Source organism: Alosa pseudoharengus, unplaced genomic scaffold (assembly GCF_046254945.1).
Source record: "Alosa pseudoharengus isolate Yale_2024_CS ecotype anadromous, Long Island Sound unplaced genomic scaffold, YU_APseudo_1.1 YU_APseudo_1.1_scf_12, whole genome shotgun sequence".
NCBI classification, from domain to species: domain Eukaryota; kingdom Metazoa; phylum Chordata; class Actinopteri; order Clupeiformes; family Clupeidae; genus Alosa; species Alosa pseudoharengus.
In genome coordinates this window covers 15916867-15939214 of record NW_027468587.1, presented here as the reverse complement: position 1 = coordinate 15939214, position 22348 = coordinate 15916867, and the positions used below count along the sequence as shown (strand labels likewise).

Here is a 22348-nt window from a genome sequence, read left to right as displayed (position 1 = left end):
AGTGAGTACACCAGGAGCACACACACACTAGGGGCAGTGAGCACAAACAACACACACACACACACACACACACACACACACACACACACACACACACACACACGGAGGAGAGGAACATATGTAAGTGTGTTTATATTACCTGACACCAGCGTAATGGGTTTAATAGTTTGACCCTGTTGGACATTCAGGACGATCCCTAGGGGATTCTGTCCAGCCGTTAAATTTTGGACGGGAAGACCCTGCAAAGACAAAAGCCAAACACAGCAGAGTTAGTCACTCCATTGCCACTAGAATCAAAATACGTAGTTGTACCATAAAGATAACAAAAAGTCAAGTCTTTACATTTGCATTTATTCACTTAGCAGACGATTTTTCCAAAGCGACTTACATTATGTTGTCCAATTATATTACAAGGGCATTGTTACATTGTCATATTCTTCTTCTGTATCTGTTTCTTCAAAACACAGCACTTTGGTCAATGCAAGTTTAATGTACATGTACCTGTGTGGTAAAGAATATAGGCTGGCTGGTGGAAGTGCCGTGGCCGTGGCCAGGAAGCAGCATCTGGGAGAGGGCCACAGTGCCGAGGCCTCCCGCCCCCTGAGTAAAGATCAGCTGCTGTCCTGGGCCCGGCTTGAGACCAGCAGGCAGCGTGACTGGGATTGAACCCATGGAAGTGAGGAGAGATTCTGTACGAGCACAGATTACACATCATATCTTAGATGGAGCCCGTACAAAAACATACATACAGTATACACTCACTTCACTTCATGGACACTTTATTTTGAAGTAAATTCCGGTCAGACATACATGTTATATGTGTACTTCCTAGTACTAATGTGACCCATGAAGTATTTGAAAATATTTACAATACAGGAAAATAAATGGCATTATAACAGAGTTATACCCAACGTTAAAGGAAGGGAATTATGCAGTCTATGCATTGAGACATTTGATGAAATGTCAAAATAATTTCAAATAGTACGACAGAATGTGTTGTCTGTGTATATTGTCAATTAACTAAATTACCTTATCTTTACCAACTTTGTTTTACCAATAGGGTGGATGACCCTTTGTATCCAAAATCAGTCTGAATTTACAACTGATTTGAAAAGGTCCTTAATATCTTTGTCACGAGTGCTGCTGTCCAAAGTACAAAGTACAGTGGCAAGAAAAAGTATGTGAACCCATGCTAAAGCTGACTAAAAAGAGGAATGAAAAAATGTATCTTTTGGAAATTGCTCTTAATACCTTTCCAACCTTTAAGGACGCCAATTTTCTTTGTGAATGAATAATGTATCGTAAATAAATAAATGTTCTTCTTTAAAATACATAAGTATATGAACCCCTATGTTAAATTCCCATAGAGGCAGGCAGATTTTTATTTTTAAAGGCCTGTTAGTTCATGGATCCAGGATATTATGCATCCTGATAAAGTTCCCTTGGCCTTTGGAATTAAAATAGCCCCACATCATTACATACCCTTCACCATACCTAGAGATTGGCATGGTTTTATTTCAGTTAGCCTATTAGGATACATTAACTATACAGCGATACATTATTTATTCACTGGTTTACTCATTGGTTACCTTTAAGGTTGGATTTTTCCTCATTTTTTTCATTAAGGCATTAAGATCAATTTCCAAAAGATATGTTTTTATTCCTCTTTCTAGTCAACTTTAGCATAGGTTCACATACTTTTTCTTTCCAATGTAGAACATGACACACTGTGGCATGGTAAGGATATGTCTCGGTAGACCTGAAGAGTGCCACAGGTATTCACAGGTACTCACGCAGTGGCAACGCAGTGTCTTTGCTGCTGCCGCTGTTGCCAGACAGGGTCTGGCCTGACAGGACCACATGAGTGGATGCCACTGGGGCAGGGGCTGGGACAGGGGTCACCACTGGCTGCACTGCAGGCATTCCAGTGACTGTTAAAGACAGTTGACAAGATAGAGTTTCCTTCACTGTTGCTGTAAACATTCTTTAGAGGCAATTATAGAATGCATCCCATTTACAAATCAGTTCACGGCGATTCCCCCAATCAATGCAAACTGTAGCATAACAGTTTTGTGTTTGTGTACCATCTGGGATGTTAGCAACTTGGAATTTGAGAGTATGACTATAACATTAGTGGTACCAAAATGATGAGAATGACTGAATTATGCTACCTATGATCATGACACACTAAATTAACCTTACTGGTGTTAAAAGAAAGGAAAAGTTAAAGAACCAAAGTCAAAATCCTGAATTAGCTCATCTGGGTTTAAATCACTGATCTCCAGTTCTATAATATGCAGACACACTACCTTGCTTTACAGTGTTGATGCTTTCAAAAGGCTCAATCCTTTCAGCCTCTATGTTCTCATGTATCTGTTGCCATGGCTCCAATTCCTCCTCTTCACACTCCATGAACAAGTCGGAATCAGACATTTTGCTGCAAAACACAATAACGTTAATCAGTGTGACTGCAGCCGAAGAAGTAAATTTCATAGAAGTTTGAAATGATGCTGATCTCTTGGAGGAGTTTGAATCACACTTCACTTGAGATTTTTTTGATGGATGAAAGTGTCCATTTTCATAGCATTCTATTTAATTATGCATGTTAAATCCAGCTTCTCATTCAACATTCATGTTGTTCGTAAAATAAGCACAACATAGCTCTACATGTTGCTGATTCTGATCTGAATTAAAGAGTACAAATGCATTAACTAGGGGTACTACCTGATTACAAAGTCTGGAGTATGCATAATCTACACATAGTGCTATAATAGTACTCTCATTTGAGTGGTCTTCGGAAAAAAATAATGTGACAACGTGCACGGGGTGTGATGGATGTGACAACGTGCACGGGAATATTAACACCAGAATGATGGAGCCAGCCAAACCTGCACAACAGCACCTGCGGTCAACAGTCAGTGTCAGCAGAATTGTTTTTATGTGACGTAAAGTCACGTGTTACATTCAGGTGTGATTCCTAAAGCACAAAGAACTCGACTGTTGTGAAATGCCATCAATGTTTTTTTTGATAATTCATGAAGAAGCAAAAGCGCACTTCACCTTTTACCAATAATTCTGTACACGATGTGGTAAGGAATGCAGATGCCATTAATAGATAAAGTTCAATTTCCGTTCATCAACATATCATGACAATAAATGTAATAGTATATCTTGGCATGTCTTATCAACAGCAGTGTTTTATGCACAGCGTGGGAGGGCATGCAGTTAGGCCACTTCACAAAATGTATAGTGGCTCTAGCTCCGCGACTTCGTCAAAAGAACAGAAGGGGCGGGGAGGAAAGTAGTTCCCACACCGACATTTGAGCTGGATTAAATAAGGGAACATAACTGTAACCAGCATTACGCTGCCATGTGGTTGGGGACGACTATATGCATCATAAAATCAAATGTGCCCGGTAAAATGATGTTCGGTTATATCTAAATAAGCGCGGGTATTTCCTGGATTGGAACATCTTAACAATTGATACATCACAGACTGCGCACAGCTACGCGCGGCTCCTTCCGCATATCGCTATTGTGTTACAATAAGAATGACGACAATTGGCTGAGCTCACACGTTTGTATCTAACAACCAACTCTCTGGATAACAAATAGAACTCACCCTTTCTTTGAGCTGGGGGATTTCTATATTTCTCTGAACGAACGCATGAAATTTCTTCGCGGGCTGCTCACTCACGGACAAAAATACCTGCGCTGAGGGGGCAGACGTTCGCTATTCACTCGCTCTAACACTGGTGGATTCGCCGTTTTACGCAATTTCCCCTTTTGAGTTCTGATTCCCGATTGGTTGTAATCATGGTTAAAAGGAGGCGGAGTTAGTAGCTAAAATGGCCTACTTTCCAAAAACGAACCTCCTCCTCGACGACATGTCGTTGAAAAACGCACTACTTTTATTATTAAGTTAAACCATGTAAATTATAATGCCGTTTAAAGCAATCAAAAAGCGCTGTTAAAACACTTAACATAGGGTCTCACAAAAACTATTTATTTACATTGGCCAACTCACCATGTTTAATGAGGGCCATGGGAAGTGTTACTACGCGCCTGACCGCAGCGCAGCCTCGCGCCTCACTTAATACAGAACGCACTTGTAATGGGAGTTCTGTTGAGCTGTTGCCACTGATGTTATTGAAGCTTGACTTTAATTTAGAGCTTCATGAATCATATCAGCCTGTGTTGTATTCTCTACACAGGAAGATTTTCAGCTTTCTTACGTTTTCAGAGTCTAGGTCCACTATAGGCCTTATTACTGACCATGATGTGGGCTACAAATACACAGCTATGAGAGCTATGTTTGTAACAGTGCAACTAACTATCTGTTACTATAACCCTAAGTGCAGTATGAAAACACTATAACAATGTGTGAGATGATTAAGTTTGAATTCATTTATCCACCCAGATATGTACATGGTATGTCCAGGTGGCACACAAACATCCCAGATGGTACACAAACACAAAACTGTTATGCTACAGTTTGCATTGCAATTCTAATGTAAAGTGGGGCAGCCGTGGCCTACTGGTTAGTGTTTCGGACTTGTAACCGGAGGGTTGCCGGTTCCATCCCCGACCAGTAGGCACGGCTGAAGTGCCCTTGAGCAAGGCACCTAACCCCTCACTGCTCCCCGAGCGCCGCTGTTGTTGCAGGCAGCTCACTGCGCCGGGATTAGTGTGTGCGCCACCTCACTGTGTGCTGAGTGTTTCACTGATTCACAGATTGTGATAAATGCAGAGACCAAATTTCCCTCACGGGATCAAAAGAGTATATATACTTATACTTAATGAAGTGATGTAAACAAAGCATAGCAGAGGCATATGTGCACATTAAAATCTCATTTTCAAACATTTTATTACTCTCTTATAACATTTTATAAATAACATTCAAATATTAGCTTAGACTTCATTAGACAGTTATATGTATAATTACTTTCTGTAATTAACCAATTTTTCCTCAAATGTTTAATTATTTTCTGCCATGGTTTTCAGATAGGCTCTATTGTCATTCTGTAGTATTGTAGCAATATTGCAAAAGCAATCTTTCTTGATATATAGAAAACATAACCTGTATTAACCTATGAAGCCCACGGGTGGCCATTGCAAAAAGAAGAAGAAAAAAAAAGTTTTACTAAACATAACGGGACGTCAGAATTGGCAAGGTTACAGAGGGGCAGGACAAGCTATGCACAGATCCCAAGTTCCTGTTGATCATTAAGTCTGAGGTAAAACATTGTAAACAACAAAACAAACAATGCCTCTTTTCAAATGTAGTGAGTGAGACAACAAGCTAAAACTTAATTTTCATGAAAAAGAAAACGACACAGAACTGGATTAATGGCCTAACATGTCAGGCTGTCAAATGAGTGTGCAGGGACCGTCTACAAAGTGCAACCCTGAGAGGAGATAGACTAAAATTGCTAGGTGGTAGTGGCTGATCACCAAACCACTACACATCAATGGTCTCCTATTTATTATACTACAGCAGGAAAAAGGCCTTATAATATTGGCTTTTCATTGGGGAAAATCACTTCACAATAATAATAATAATAATAAAAATCACTTCACACAATGGTCTGTTATTCTTTAGGCTACATAGCACATAACTTGGAGGAAAAAAGGCTTTTGTATAATTTGGAAGGTGGAAAAGCTTATTCTCCCAAACTAAATGTAGTTAAGCCTATGCAGACCATTTAACTGTGAGGTGATTTTAAAGTTATGGAATACTTTTGTAGTAGGTTTTCTCTTTTTGGCATGCCACTTTGTAGACAGTCCCTGTACACTATTTGACATTGGCTGCAGCTTAATGTCCTTAGGCTAATTTTTACATAAAAAGTCCTAAGTCCTACATCTGACAACTCGTGTTAGACACCTGGTAGACATCTCTTCTGTTTTGTAACAATGCCCTGCTACTATAAAATGGAATAAAGGCAGCATGGTTTTAAAACAGTGTTGTCTTCAGCAATGTAGGACTTCACATCAACTCAAAACACGATGCATCCTACATTAAGAAAATAAATGTCACTTTTATTGAACATCTGTCTCCTCTTCATATCTTCAGAGAAATGTCTTTATATTTTTTTAATCATTATCTGAATTTCAGAAGTGAGTGTCTACAGTCTGATTTTCAACAGTGATCTATTTCTCCGTCTTCAGATGGCGCTGTTGTGACTGATATCCATTGCCTTGGCCTGCTTCTTTCCCACAATGCTTCATATGCATCAGGGTTTTGTAGCAGAGTTTTGCCCATTCTGTGTACGCTTGCAGTTGTTCATCAACTTTTTCATCTCTAAACGTGTCCCTCCCTTCAGTACTTGTAGCCAGGAAAGTCAGTCTGGTCAGAGAATGAAAACTACGGAGCACAGGTGGTGTCAGTTCGAGGATGTAACAGGAAGTACCAGAAGGAAACCAGAAGGCAGAGTTGTGACTGGTACTGAAGCCATGGGGGTGAGGACAGATACTGTGGGAGAACAGATTACACATCACATTACGTATGGAGCCCATATCACATCAATAATCACTTATATTCACTTAGTAGACACTTTATTACCCCGTTTTAAAAGAAAATGGGACGCTGTGTAACACTTAAATAAAACAGAATGCTATGATTTGCAAATCCGCTAAACCTTATATCTAATTGAAAATAGTACAAAGACAACATATAAATTGTTAAATAGTTTTATTTAGCTTTTTTTGTCCCGGTCCTAACTTTTTTGGGAAGTGTTGCAGCATCAAACTCAAAATGAGCTTATATTTTCCATGAAATAGTCAAATTTGTCAGTTTCAACATTTAATATGTTGTCTTTGTCCTTTGTATCTAAATATGGGTTTACGAGATTTGCAGATTATTATATATTTTATTTTTTTACATTTTACACAGCGTCCCAACTTTTTGGAAACGGATAGGTAGGTAGGTTGGTGTTAGGTAGGTGAAAGTGTGTAGGTAGGTACTTTATTAATCCCAATGGAAATTTAGGAAACTGAAGGTCATATAGGTTATGTGTATACTTCCTGCTAACATAACCTTTGAATATTGTTAGTGCCTCATTCTGCCAGCTAGAGCTAAGCTATAGAGGCTATAGGTGTACACCTTGACATTTGGAAAAGGGACATTAATATCTTTGTCAGGACTGCTGTTGTCCAAAGTAAACATGACACACTGTGCACACTAGTAAAGTAAGGGTATGTCTCAGCAGACCTGAAGAGTGCCACAGGTACTCACGTGTGTTGGTGAGCAGGGGCACCGTTGTGTCTTTGCTGCTGCCTATGTTGCCAGATAAAGCCTGGCCTGATAGCACCACGTGAGTGGATGACACTGGAGCAGGAGCAGGGGCAGGGGCAGGAGCAGGGGCTGGGGCAGAGGCAGAGGCAGGGACAGGAGCAGGGGCAGGAGCAGGAGCAGGAGCAGGGGCAGGAGCAAGGACACGAGTCACCACTGCAGGCTTTTTAGTAACTGTAAAAGATGGCAGACAAGAGACAGTTTCCTTTTCTGGTGCTGTAACCAGGGGTCTCAAACTCAAATAACCTGAGAGTGGCAATTTCCAAGTGATCCTCTTATAGGCAGTGGTGGAGGAAGTACTGAAACTCAGTGCTTAAGTAAAAGTACAAATAAGCAGAGAAATATTTACTTTAGTAAAAGTAAAAGTACCACAATGCCAACCCTACTTAAGTAAAAGTAAAAAGTACCTGATTTTAAATGTACTTTAAGTATTAAAAGTAAAAGTACTTGCATAATGATTTATTATCTTAATATAGGCCTATTCTAATAAAAAAATCAGTAGCCTATGAGGTGTGGCATTTTAATAAAGCTAGTTTTAGGTTATACTAGGCTAGATAGTTTTAAGCTGATGTAATTGTGCTTATCATCCGTGGCCCAGTTTACATTCTGACTTACAATTCTGGAGACTAATTCTGGTTATCTAGTGTGATCTGCTGAGTTAAGTATCATCAGAGACTTTCTAATGTGGAGACACAGCACTCAGAAAATACTCCAAAGAAATGCATGGGGCTAGTTTGTCACGCCAATATGGCCGTTGTCTACACATATCCCACCCCTTCCTCGGCAAAACGTCGACATGTGAATACATTGAGCCAATTATGTGTTGTGATGTGAATACATTGAGCCAATCATATGGTGTGTTGTGAAGACATCGTGCCAATCATGTGTTGTGATCTAGCCGCTGGAGCAAGATTGGTGTCGTGAAGCCGTGCGCACGCGCAGTTCGACCCAAAGACTGTGCCCGATGAGTGCCCATAAAACGTTCGTATATGGCCGCCGAGTGGAGGGACTTTGGTATCATTCAGCAAAACACGAGAGCCTGAAGTTTATCGGGGTAGACAAGGGAAACGTCCGGTGGATCATAATGCAAATTCTGCAGAAAAGTTGTTGAGAAAGGTGTCTTTATGATAAGGTTCAGTTTAACTTGCGCAGACGCGCATAAACATTGAATGAGCGCTCACTTTACTACCCCCCAAATGTAGGCTATGCCTCTTTATTTGATCACACAATTAAGAAATATTTTAATCTGGAACATGTTTAGTTTTTTTCAGGCAACGGTTCTATAGTCTACCATTCATTTGTGCCGCAAATGATCAGAGGTGTGACAGACGCATGGGCATAGCCTGTAGCTTCGCTGCTCCGTGGACTCACAATCTCATCGGAGAGGAGGCCCTAACGCTGCAGATAATAGACAGAGAAAGGCAAGCATATGCTCGGGGCACAGAACACAGTTGCATGTCCAGTATAGCCATGGTTCTGGTGAATATAGCCTACCGAACGCAGATGGCTACAAGCTCACACTTTGCCTGGTCTAGACTAGTTTCAAAGATTTAGAAGCGGGGCACGTAGCGCTCTATCTTTGGTAGCAACCCAGCCCCCTGGTGAAACAAACGTGTTTGTCAAAGAGAGAAAAAAAAATGATCATAAAATGTAATATAAAAAGGAACGATGGTGTTGTAGAAATGTAGCGGAGTAAAAGTACAGATAATTGCTGCAAAATGTAACAAAGTAAAAGTCAAAAGTATGCACTATAGATTCTACTTAACCCTTACAACCCTAAGCTGTTTTAGGGCATTTTCACTACCTTTATTCATAAGGATTTATTCTGGTCATTGTAAGTGCCACACACACATATTATATATTGTTTTTTTTCAGCAGAGTCTAGGCTATCCAGATCTGCCATCATGTCATGTATTAGTACTAGCATTGATTTTATTTTCATTTTTAAAGAATTAAAATATAAAAAGCGTATTATAAAAATTCTTATATTTTGACCTGTATCTCACCATAGCAAGCTCATAGCTGTACATGCATTTCATGTGTGTGTTGGGCAGACTGTCCTGAATCGGGCAATATAATTGCCATGTTGGAGGGATACTCTGGGGCTGAGCAATTTACAGAAATATGTGGTGTGTGATTTATGGAAATAAATGCCATTTTTTATTTAGTGATGAAAAATGACCTTTCTGCGCTCCATATGACACGAACTGATCTGACCTGACTTGACCCAAGTTTGCGTGTTAGCATGTGTGCCATAATGATTCTCAACTTTTTACTGCATTGCCATGAACAAAGTAAAGGCAAAAAAGGTGTTTCTTTGTTGAACAAATTGGGATGCAATGTGAGCCTTGAATTGGATGCCATGCAGGAATTTACTAGGATCTCAAAACCGGATTATGAACATGCTTTGCCATAGAGAAACACACGATAGCGTTGGATTATAAACATGCTTTGCCACAAAAACAGACAAAACGTGGGGTAAGTCCAGCTATATGAAGTTATTGTTTTGCTGTCACTTTGTCTGTTTTATAACCCAGAAGGATGTACTTGGTATCAAATAATACTGTAGCTCTGTGTCTCCTCTTTCATCTGACATGCGTGGCATATCTATCCAATCACGGGTCCGCGAGTAATTCAAACGAGAGTAATGGGTGTGCAGCGTTGGTTTGTGTACATGATGTTGATATTTTGCAGTCACTTCATCTGTTTTTATAAGCCAGAAGGATCGATATACATGGTACCAATGGATAGCCCTGTGTCTCCTCTTTCATCTGATATGCTTGCTATATATATGCGTTCACGGGTTCGCGAGTAATTCAAACGAGAGTAATGGGTGCGCAGGTGAACGCAGAGAAGTATAGACTGTAAATATGAAGCAATTTGATTTAATTACATATTTTTTTTACATTTTCATACTTGATCGTACAGACAAGTGCGTGATCTCGTTGGAAAGCCCCACTTCTGCTCTGTCACGCAATATAGGTTTCATCTTGCTGCGATGAACAGTCGTGGAGCAATGTAACAGAGAAGAAAGGGTGTGTTTTTTGACGCACTTTGCGTCAATCGGGTTCTAAGGGTTAAGTAAAGTACAAATACGTGGAAAATGTACTTAAGTACAGTAACGAAGTATTTGTACTTCGTTACATTCCACCACTGCTTATAGGGGTGCAAGTGCAATATGGCATGAGAAAAAAATATGCCATGATCTTCTGCGCATACATTTGTACGTTTTGCCATGGTAGGCCCATTTGAGACTGATGTTTATTTTCAACATTGAATTACACCTTTGTACGAAACACACACCACTTTTGGAGTTTTTTTGAGAAAACAAACAAACCAGGACCATTTCAATAGCTCAACACAACTGCAACAACAATTGGTTTCCCCAGATTTAACACAAAATATCACCAAAATGCTGCGGGAAGTGAATACTGTCAAACTGACATGGTCAAAAGTCTTGTTTCCCTTCACAAAAAGTTTTGCACTGATATAAGCACATTTTTCATTGTTAAAATCCAGTGCTAAGGTTAGGGGTAGTCAGACGTCAGCTGTGGTAGCATTCCTGAGAAATATCAGTCCATTTCTAATGGACAATAGGCTCAAATGTACTCACTTTACATTTCTATTGGTTTCTATGGAAAGCTATAGAATGTTTTCTCCGAGGATTTCCAAACATTTGAATGACTCTACCTACCCCTTTATATGCAGCTGATTATCAGTGCCAGAGGAAGCAAAATAGGCCCAGAGCATCACCTGGCCATGGCCATGCTTCACTTTAAACATGGTGCACCTTTCAGGATATTCTTCATACTTCCTCATCCAAACATACTACTGTTCTATAAGCATGAACAAAACAGAATACTGAACCAAAACCATAGTGACAATAGGTTTGGCGGTTAATTCTATGGAGCAACGGAACAAAACTAGAACTTTTTGGACTAGAACCTGACCAGTGGTTATGTCTGGAAGATGCACAATGAAAGGTGTACCATGTTTAAAGTGAAGCATGGCCATGGCCAGGTGATGCTCTAGGTCTATTTTGCTGGGGCCTCAGGCGAGAAGTTTGAGACAACTGCTGTTAAAATTCTTAGAGGCAATTACAATTGTGGCTTCAGCAAAACACCTCATTTACATCGCTAGTTCTCATTTGCTGTATTTTGGAATTGACTTCTATAAAGAGAGTAAGTTCAGTGGTACTGGAATTATACAAGTCTACATCATGTTGAAGCTTATGAGACAGAATTATGCTTTGTACGGTTGTGACACACATCTCAAATAAACAAAACAAGCTCAAAATCAATAGGATTATTCTCATCACTGAACTCTAATGATATAATGTGTAGACAAACCACCTCGCTTTGCAGTTCTGATCCTCTTCAAAGACCCAACCCCTTCAGGCTTTTCGTTCGTGTGTATCTGTTGCCATGGTTCCAATTCCTCCTCTACACACTCCATGAGAAATTCGGCATCAGACATTTTGCTACAAAACACAATGTGTAACACTCATCAGTGTGACTTCAGTTAAAGAGGGGGTGCAGCCATGTAATGTTTTTTAGTACATTTTGTAGTTGTTGGATGTGATGCTGATCACTTAGGAGTTTGAATCTTCCCATATACTATGTTTCCAGAAAGTTTTTTGGAATAACATTTCCCTGTATGGATGAAACACTGTCCACCTGCTGGTTACCCTACTTATATTTAATATTTAAGAGATTATGCATGTTGATGGTTTTTATCTGAACAAAAATGTAGGCTACAAATACATTCTTCATACTTCAAGACCAGTGGATGTTTAATCAAAATACTATCATTCCGTGCCAAATCAGATAAGACGGTTGCAGCATCATCTCAGATTTTATTCAATGGTTACATTAAATGATATAAAAGCATACACATGATCATGTAAAAAAGAGTGGAAACCAAAACACAAAAAATACAAAATGATAAAGATTTTTTACAGAAAAAGAATACTATAATGTATTAATGTTATTATTGAGCACAAATAATGGGCTTGAAGATTTTAAGGATTAAACAAAGGAAGGTTGTGTTTTTTGGTAATTTTTATAGGATGAAAATGGTGAGGTAGCTAGAAGGCACTTGAACATCTATGTGAAAGTAGCTCAGTGTATCATATTTAGTAGGGGTGTAACGGTTCATGTATTCGTATTGAACCGAAACGGTACGGGCGTCACGGTTCGGTGCATGAATTTACACGGAGAATACACGGTATAAAAATACATAAAACTCGTGTGCGGATTAATTAATGTCATGCGCAATTACTGTTAAGTAGCGAGAGTTACGGGAGTTCTTTAGCGACACCTAACGCTAATCTGTAGCCTCGCCTTAGCTCTGAAGCTCTGATTGGCGCCTATGTTTTTTTTTGTCAGGTCGTCGGTCGAGTCCGTCAGTCATTAGCAGCACTAAGGTTAGACCTACAAGAGTTAGAGGATCCGCTGGTCTCTTTAAGATCGCAAGTTTGAGAACTTCAGTTACAGTAACGTTAGTACAGGCGAAAGAGTGGTGGATAAGATGAAACTGTGTGTCGGCGTTGTTAAGCAGTTGTTGGGTATGTGAGTGGAAAAAATGCTACACATATTCGAAGCCATCACCCAGATGATGTAGGCTACCAATCACTGAAACGAGGGGAAAGAAACTTCCCGTGCGCTTCAGCAGCCTTTGGATACACATACAAATAGGGCCAAAACCTATGGCTTAAATTAAATGATTTCGTAATGACAGAAAGCTATGTAAATCGGGTGGTAATTACCTTTATGTTGGGGTAACTTGTAACTTCTCACATGAGGAGCTGGTAGTGTAAGTGCAGACAGTAAAATAAAGTGACAACGCTAACCAGGCTAATAAACAAACCATGCTACGGTGAGTTAACGTCAAAGGGCAAAGTCACGTGACTTCTAGTTGTAGTCTGTTTATGAAATGAAAGGAGCAATTTCGTTTTTTAAAAAAAGGCAAAATAGTGTGATATTTTCACAGTTAGTAGGCTAGATTATTACTTTACACACAATGAAAAATATTGAGGCAAATTGTAGACCCTTCCATATACAACTAAACACAGATGTTGAAGGTCTTGCTTAAGTGGATTTTTAAAAATCATTTTCTATGTAATTTGCACTTTCAGAAATAAGAGATGCTGTAGGCCTATTTTCAGTTTTATAGCTGATTGTCTTATTTTGTTTACAAGTTACAGATTGAGTCTGGGCACTTATTGTACTGTTTAGCCTACATCTTACACACTTCAGGCTGTTGCAGATAGCTCAGGGAAGAGACTGTATGACACTAGGTGGTACAGCCTGAGACATGTACAAAAAAAATGCTTTCTGCATTTTTGTTTTGCTTTTCCCTCCATTGTACCGAACTCGTACCGAACCGTGATGTCCGAACCGAGGTATGAACCGAACCGTGACTTCTGTGTACCGTTACACCCCTAATATTTAGTGTACATTGTTTTGCCTCAGGTACAAGAATGAAAAAGCATTGGTATACAAGTTGGTAAGTGTATTTATGTATGAATGAAAAATTAATGAAATCATTGGCACTTTATACGCTCAACGTTGAGTTTCGTGTTCCTACTAGCTAGTAGCTACCCCACATACCATTATGGTCCTATGAACATTACCAAAAAAATTGCGATCACACTTTATTTTATCCTTAATATCTTCATGCGCATTTGTGCAGACTTCAAATATTGGCTCAACATTAATAAAGTATTGTATTTGCAGACAAAATAACGATGTCCTGTGGATACAAAAACGTGTGAAAACATTGGAATTTAACAAAAATATTTTACAGGTCTTACTTAATATTAGGAAGACACATTTTGAGCAAACTCTGAGACAGTGCAGCAGCCATTTTCCTGGATTTTGCCTGAATCGACACGGAATGACCGTATAGGTTATTGTTATTGTATTATAAGTTATTGATTTTATTTGTCTACCTACCGTTTTTCTGGGGGCTTTTGACAGTCTTGTAGATCTCCCTTTGTTTGGGCAGGTATTTGAACACAACTGACAGGGTTGTGATGATCTGCTGTAGGTGTCCCATTGTTGAAACGCTACAAAGAGCAAACCAAAAGTAACAAAGTAACATTAGTTGGAGTAGTTGGTCACAGCTGGTTTTTCGCGACGGGCACTAGCTTTAAAATCATTAATCCAGCCTTACCAATCACATTGATCAGGTTACTACTGATTCTACTTCGCCTAAACTTTACAAACTGAATAAACAGCACCAACTGTCAGGAAACAATGTATGTGTGTCTACCTTTGATGTAAATAAATTTCCCCATTTTCTGATGTTTGCTGGTGTTGCTACTTCCGTTTATGAAAATAAGTTTTGGAACCGTATTCCCCTCTCGTCAGTGATTGGCCTGACATTTTTAAAATTTTTGAGGGAAACTGTTATGAACTATGGTTTGTCAGACTAGATGTCAGACTAAAATAAATTCTCTCCATCTCCTACTCCATCCCCTACTCTTCCTCTTGCAACTTTTGTGTATGCTTGTATATGCGTACCTGTGTGTACCACACAGGTACGCATATACAAGCATACACAAAAGTTGCAAGAGGAAGAGTAGGGGATGGAGTAGGAGATGGAGAGAATTCTGTGTGTGTGTGCGTACGTGCGTGCCTGTGATTGTGTTGGTGTGTGTGTGTACGTGCATGCCTGTGTTTGTGTGTGTGTGTGTGTGTGTGTGTGTGTGTGTGCACATGCTTGTCTGTCTGTGCGTGTGTGTATGTTAATTTGTCTCTATCTACTATAGAGCCTGACCAATATGAGATTTTGAAGGCCGATACAGATTTCGATATTTGTCAAAAACTGATAACTGATATATCGGCAGTCATTTTTTTTCACAAACACAATAAAATAAATCTCTCATAACAAGGTTCTAATCAAGGTGGGGCATTATGTATTTGAATAGGCCTAATTATTGAGTTTCCTAATGAAAGGCATCTCATATACAGTATTTTTTAAGAAATAAGAGTGTATAGAATAGAAAGAATAGTAACAATAAAAGAGGTCTTTGTTCTGGGGAATGAATGTTAGCTCAGATGCTCACATTTATTTCGTGTAGACTTTTTGTGGTCTTAATGCAACATTTTACAAAGCACTGACAGGGCCACCAAGGACTGTGAGCGAGTCAACAGCAGAAAACCTATTTAGCAAGCAGAAATGTCCCAGCCAGGTGTTTAGGATGCATTGTAGACAGATCTTCCAACAGCAAACAATCCCATAAGCATTAGCGTTGTGACTAATTAACTTAGCTCCTGTCAGTATGGTCAGAAAAGAATGGGATGCCAGTCGTACAGTGCTGTTATCAATTTGCTCAGTATAACCGTATTTATGTTCCACAAATACACCAACAATCAAACTAGCCTCAATCACACAACCAATGCTAAAGTTAACATTATTTTACCTGTGGATATAACATTAATCTGGTGTAAGATTAACGTACCTGCAATAAAAAAACAAGCATGTCCGATAAACACTCTCATTCATTAAGGTTTATGTCTCATTCATTAATTAATTATTTATTTCGGCTTCAAGAAGAAATGGGACTGACATTTCACGTGAAAATCATCCTACTATGAATAGATAGATAGATAGATAGATAGATAGATACTTTATTGATCCCCAAGGGGAAATTGAAGGTGCCAGTAGCTTAAGACATCACACACAAAATACACTACAACATACACAGAATGATAAAATAACAAATCCACATGACTCATATAGACAGTAAAAGATATTAAATCAAAGATCCACATGAATGTACTAAGGGATGTATAAGCATGAGTCGCTTGCAGTGACACAGCAGGGACTAACCCTGTGCTTCATTACGGTGCGGTGTTAAGGTGCTCTATGAAGTGTGTGTCATGGTGGTAGTGCAAAAAGTCCAACAGTGCAGGGATAAAGTACCCTGGCGAGCCAGACCCACATTAAAATGTAGGGTCTGGGCACTCACCGTTCGCAGTGCTCAGTCCGAGGGGTGGGATGATCAGTTGTCTTTCAAATTCCCTCTGCACGCAATAGGACGCAATAGGATATTTGTTGCAACTCTGCCATCAATCATTATGTTAAGCCCACCAAACGACTCTATACACGATTTCAATGTCCTGATTAAGTTTCGATTTCTGGAGCTCACAAGCCAACGGAGAGTTGCTAGACTAGCCCTGGCAGCAAATGTAATTTGCTGCCGCTAGGGGCGAGTCTAGATTTCTAGGCTAGAGATAAAGTCTAGAGATCAGCATTAAATATGAACATATAAGAGAAAAATGTAAACATAGTAATATTAGACTTATAGCAGTGCCAGGATAAGTTTGAAGTAATAGGGTAACAGCCCTTGGTCAAGTATTAAATTAGACCACAGTCCAGACTGGGGGATGGAGGAAGTGGTTGTGTGTATGGGCTAATATAGCCGGTAAAGAAGTAGACAGTGAAAGCAGTAAACGGTGGGCCAGTAGACAGTCAGTACACAAACATTGTTATAGGAGATGAAAATAGAGGAGAGGGTGGAGAGGCAGACAGACTATGCAGAGAAGGCCATCTCTCCTCTTCCCTTTAGTGAAGCACCTGGAAATCCAGCATTCTGGTGAGAGCACAATTTGAATTTGCTCAGTGAGAATAAATCTTTCTTAGCCTAGAAATCTAGACGCACCCTAGCGGCGGCGAATTAATTTGCTCAGCCTGTACGTCTAGTAGCAAACCATAGGGATTTCTATTGGCTGACGCCGTGGACGTCATCCAATCACAGCGTTCCATTTTGTTAGAGAGTCCATTTTGTTAGAGAGTCTTAACAGGATGACGACAGTCCTGCGACGGTGAACAACAAGGAAGGTGGCTATGGCGAACGAAGAGTGGTTGTTTGAATCGACGTTGGCGTCAACTTTGGAGGAGTTGGACTTGTGCTTTTCTTTGAAAGTTGAGCAACACAATGCATTTAAGTCATTCCTTTCGAAGAAGGATGTATTTGCCGTTTTGCCGACCGGATACGGTAAAAGTTTGATATATCAACTTGCTCCGCTGGTGGCCAAACGGATGGGACTCGTAGTTGTCGTTTCACCATTGATCGCACTTATGGAGGACCAGGTTAAGGAGGCGACCAAGTTCGGATTAACGGCCATGCAGCTTGGTATTGACAAATACAATGACATTCTGAGTGGGCATTGCCATTTGATATTTGGAAGTCCTGAAGCCTGGCTCCTGAAAAGACAATGGCGAGACATGTTGGCGTCCAGAGTCTTCCAGGATGACCTCCTTGGAATAGTGGTGGCTGAGGCTCACCTGATTTACAAATGGTAAGCTATATGTGTAGCCTAAACTACGTAGGTCTTATAGGGATAAGGTTTATATATTTAACGATATTGTTTTCAAAAATGTAAACTGAATGTTTACATGTACAGTCAGTTGTCTTACACATGGCTTTATTATCACAGCATACTAGGAATGCTCTTCTTTGTCATCCTTTCCTATCGAAGTTGAATTAACGTTAGGCTTTTTACTTAAGTAGCTCATCAAATATGACGACTGTAATGGACGCTGTTGCTGATGAATTGACTGATCCGACCTAACTGATTTCCAAAGCTGAATGCATTGCCATGTTGATAATGTTATTTACATATGTATTATTTATTATTAAAATAAATAATACATATGTAAAGAGTGTTTTGCCAAACTGGGTGAACTTCGATCCATTGTCAGAGAAGGTGAGTGTGTAGTTTGTTTCATTGCATCCAGCTAGCCACACACACACTGGCCACCCAGCCAGTGAACAGACAAAGCAACCCCTTCCCCCCCAACTCCTTAACTCAGTGCCAAAAATGTAATATTACGTTTTTCCTTCCCATGCATTGAGTGCCAAAAACGTAATATTACGTTTTTAGCTTTTTTTTTTAAAATTACGAAACTAGACACTCTAACACACTTTATATGTGATTTTGGGAACTCTGTGATGAATGGAAATGAAATATATGACGATCGAAAACTCATGAAAACGCACAATCTGGACATTTTATCTGGACATTTTATCATAACTCGGTTGCCGCTTTGGGTCGAATCAGTGACGCATGCACGTCATCTCAAAACCAGGCCATTTTCGTGGGTCTATCACTAGGTGGCAGTCTCGCCAGGTCTCGCTGATCACTTTCCGGAAAGTTTACAGGCAACACTTAATATTTCATGAAAGACGTTATATCTCCATTTCTAGAAAAAAACAGCGATTTTGATGAAAACTAGCCACTGTTTAGCTTGGGATTTCTCAGGAACAGAGGCGTGTAGAAATACACGGTTTGCACCCACTGAGAGCTTAACGTCTCACTTTTTAAACGAGCCATTGTATGTGTTCATAGCTATAACACAGAATATGCTGTGGCTGTACAAAAATAATCAACAATGGTCTAGATTGCTGGCACTCTAGGACAAAGCTTCCGAAAACAGCTTGGCATTCAATGAGTTAAGACAGACTTCATCTTATTCACCTATCCCTCACCCGCCTAGACAGCCTCCATCTTGTTTACATGTCCCTCACCCAAGATGACTCTACATAGGCCTAACTCATTGTAGACACAGTCAAATGTATATTTATGAAATATGTATTAACTCACACAGCCATTGTCTTAAATGTCTGTTATTTATATTTTTTCCAACCAAATGCTTTGACATTGTTATGAGAATTTATTTGGGTATTAATCACACTTGTTATATTTCAGGTACACCTATTTTGGCCTTGACCGCAACAGCAGACCTTGACTCCAGAGCCATTATCAAGAGACAGCTCCATCTAGAGAATGCCACCCAAATCACCATAAGCCCGAACCGTACAAACATCAGACTTGGAATTTCAACTGTCTCTTCACAAAGTCTGGACTGCCTGGGTTGCATAGTGTCTTGCATTCCATCTCAACTAGTGAAAGGATGATGGTTTTCACCTCTTTAGACAGCTCTGTATGGTTCATGATGGACTTGGCTGCTGGCCTCCATTGTCTGTTGTTGATTTGTTTAAAGATGACATCCTCTGCTGTTTCAAACACCTTCGGTGTGGCGATGGCCTAAAAGAATGTATATACATTTTTCAATGAAAATGTTGCTTTTCAAAGACACAACAACAAAAAAGTGGGCATGTTGTTAACACAGAGGTAATTGGGAACATGGGCAAGATAGGCTATATCTAGCCTTCAAAGCCTACTAACGTTAGCCCACAAATATACTTAGAACTACCTTAACAACAGTATAGCTTGCCAGGCTAGAGTGCATTACATCACATCGCCTCAACATGACCACAAGTAGCGTTGGTTGCACACAGGCTACACACACTAGCCCAATGCTCCCGGGCAGGACAAGACACCTTAACGTTTCTAGCTGATGAAAATGTCTGTCTCTATGGTCAGACTGTACTGTAACAACTACAGTAACATACCGATCAAGTATTTAACACCATAAACTTACCGTTGTGATACTCCGTCGAACAGCTCCTCCTGGACTCGCAGGGTTGTGGCGGAACGTTTTCAACTTCCTCGGAGTAGGCTCGCGGTTCTCCGTTGTCGTTGCTGAGGTGGCTTCTTCTTTCTTTTCACTTTCCACCCATCTCCAATACACTGGCAGGTCTCGTTCCAGTCTCGATAACAAGTTTAGACACGGATGACAAATTCGTTTGGACTTTCCTGGTACATTTACCACGGCCACTCCGACATGTTGAAGTCTCTCGGATATCTTCTGCGCTTTCTTATACGTATCAAACATACTTGTCGCGTGTACTAATGAACCAGCTACCCGAAGTTGTTTGTTACAAAATCGACAAAAGTCGTCGGTCTCCATCATCACTGTATCTTCATTAAAATATTCTCCAAAACTCACAACACGTAGCAGAATCTTTCCTCAGTTTACATCCCCGTTCACTGTTTTCGTCGCTCTGGCCACGTCATCCTGCTCTTTGTTCTGATTGGTCGTAGCGCTGGCCTATTGCATGCCTAGGCAGTTCTCTGCCCGCCCCTTGGATTAAGCGAGGTGAAGGGGTCGATTCCAGCCTACATTTGACTGTTTTGATTGTGACAATATAGATCTGGGAACCTTTGGACAACCACGATGTAACTAGGCTATCCGACACCAACCTACTAATACATAGCTGTTAAATAATCGGAAGGGGCTGCATGACACATGACGGAGAGAAACACACCATCATAACAAAACATGACCACGAGTAGGTTAATACGAAACTGGCTGCTCTGAAGAAGCTAATAGAGACCAGGACGATCGGATGACCAGTTAGCCTACAGGACGTTAAAATACACGGTAGTAGCAGCTACAACAAATTTACCTCTGTAATATTCCTTCGAACATTAGCTCTACCAGGACTGGCGGGGTTGTGGCACAACTTTTCCAGAGCCCTTGGTGTTTTGGATGGAGTGCGCTCAAGGTCTGTTTTATCAGAACGACCTGTTGAGGCTTCATCTTGTTTCTCATCCTCTATCCATCTCCAATACACAGGCAAATCTCGTTCCAGTCTTGTTAAAAGGGAGACACAACGCCGACAAATCCTTTTCGACACTGGTCTGTTTACTAACGTCACGCCAACATGAGAAAGTCTTTCGGATATACTTTGTTTCCCATATCTTTTGAAAATGTTGATTGAGTGTTTGTCCGAACCAAATTTTCTCACATTCTGCTTGCAAAAACGGCAAAAGTCGTCTTGTGGCTCCATTTCCAGTAGGCTACATTTGTGTCTCTCAGTCAAACAAACTCGTTTCCGTCGCTCTGGATACGTCATTCCGTGTATTATTCTGATTGGTCGTAGTGATATTTTCAAATGCATTTTACCGTCCCGCTTTGGGCCATTTGAGAGGGAGTACATTTACTCAATTACTGTAGGGCCTACTTAAGTCGCTTTTTTTCCATGTATCTGTACTTTACTTGAGTATTTCAATTTTGTTAAACTTTTTACTTTTTACATTTTGTGACAGCTGAAGTACAGCTGAAGTTCCTTTTTGGAAAAAAGACTGTCCAAATACATGTGTATTTTCTATTAACTCATTGAATGCCAAGCTGTTTTTGGGAGCTTTGTCCTAGAGTGCCAGCAATCTAGACCACTGTTTTGTACAGCCACAGCATATTCTGTGTTATAGCTATGAACACGTAGTATAGCTCGATTAAAAGGTGAGACTTTAAGCTCTCGGTGGGTGCAAACTATGAAGGTATATTAGGTGCAAAAGTGGCGAGCACATTTAACTGCAGATTTTGCATGTGCACACTAAAGTCGTGAATGTGTAACAGTAAAGTTGTAGTTGTACATATTTTTTTATATCTTGTTAACACAAAATGGGGGCTACGGGTTCACAAATCCTTTTTACAGGTACACAAATCCTATCCTGTGAGTCACAAATTTCAAGAGTCATGCACTCGACACTTTTGCTCCAAACGTTGCAGCGCAGTTGGTGCGAAACACATTTGCACATCCGTGTTTCATAATCTGAGAACATGCACAACATTCGTGCATTTGTAAACCCAAATGTGAACTAATGCATCCGAAGTTGTGCATCTGTGAAATAATTTATCATTAATACAATTCTACAGATCGCTTTGATTTTCTTGCACGACTACACGTCAATTGATACAAGTGCTCGAATCTGCTTCTACGAGTGACGAGTGACTTTTGCTCCTGGCTAGGTGATATAATAGGAGCAAAAAGATTTGTATGTGTGCTAAAAAATGTGTGGCACCTTGTTGCTCCCTTTTCACAATGTTGATGTTAACTCATGACGCCATCGAGCATCTAAGTATCTAAGACGAGATATTACATTGGTTTGTTATTAGTTCTTTCTACATACAATTCTTAGTTGATTTTGTCCTTGAATGAAGGAGAAAGCTCAATGAATGCCTATTTCTGTGCCGAATCATTTCAACAATAGTAAATGCAACTGTATTAGTCATAATACATTTCAGGACTTTTACTTTTAACACTTACATTTGAAGGCAAGTACTTTTGTACTTCCACTCAAGTGGAACTGTAAAAGGCGGACTTTTACTGGAGTAACATTTAACCATGTGTATCTC

At 40.0% G+C, this 22348-nt stretch overlaps 1 protein-coding gene across 2 annotated transcripts; it reads right to left on the bottom strand.

Annotated features, from left to right (window-relative positions):
- Positions 1-4850: 4850 nt before the first annotated feature.
- Positions 4851-21761, bottom strand: LOC143119032 (uncharacterized). 2 transcript variants are annotated; one of them, XM_076280247.1, is made up of 6 exons: positions 19748-20609; positions 19231-19350; positions 14248-14360; positions 11644-11771; positions 7235-7465; positions 4851-6472 (listed from the first exon to the last, which is right to left on the bottom strand). In XM_076280247.1, the coding sequence occupies exons 1-6, from the start codon at positions 20117-20119 to the stop codon at positions 6384-6386; spliced, it is 1053 nt and encodes a 350-aa protein (XP_076136362.1). In that variant the 5' UTR covers positions 20120-20609; the 3' UTR covers positions 4851-6383. The 2 variants fall into 2 exon arrangements, with proteins under 2 accessions (XP_076136362.1, XP_076136361.1); XM_076280246.1 differs by lacking the exons at positions 19231-19350; positions 19748-20609 and adding an exon at positions 20616-21761.
- Between the last annotated feature and the right edge of the window lie 587 nt (positions 21762-22348).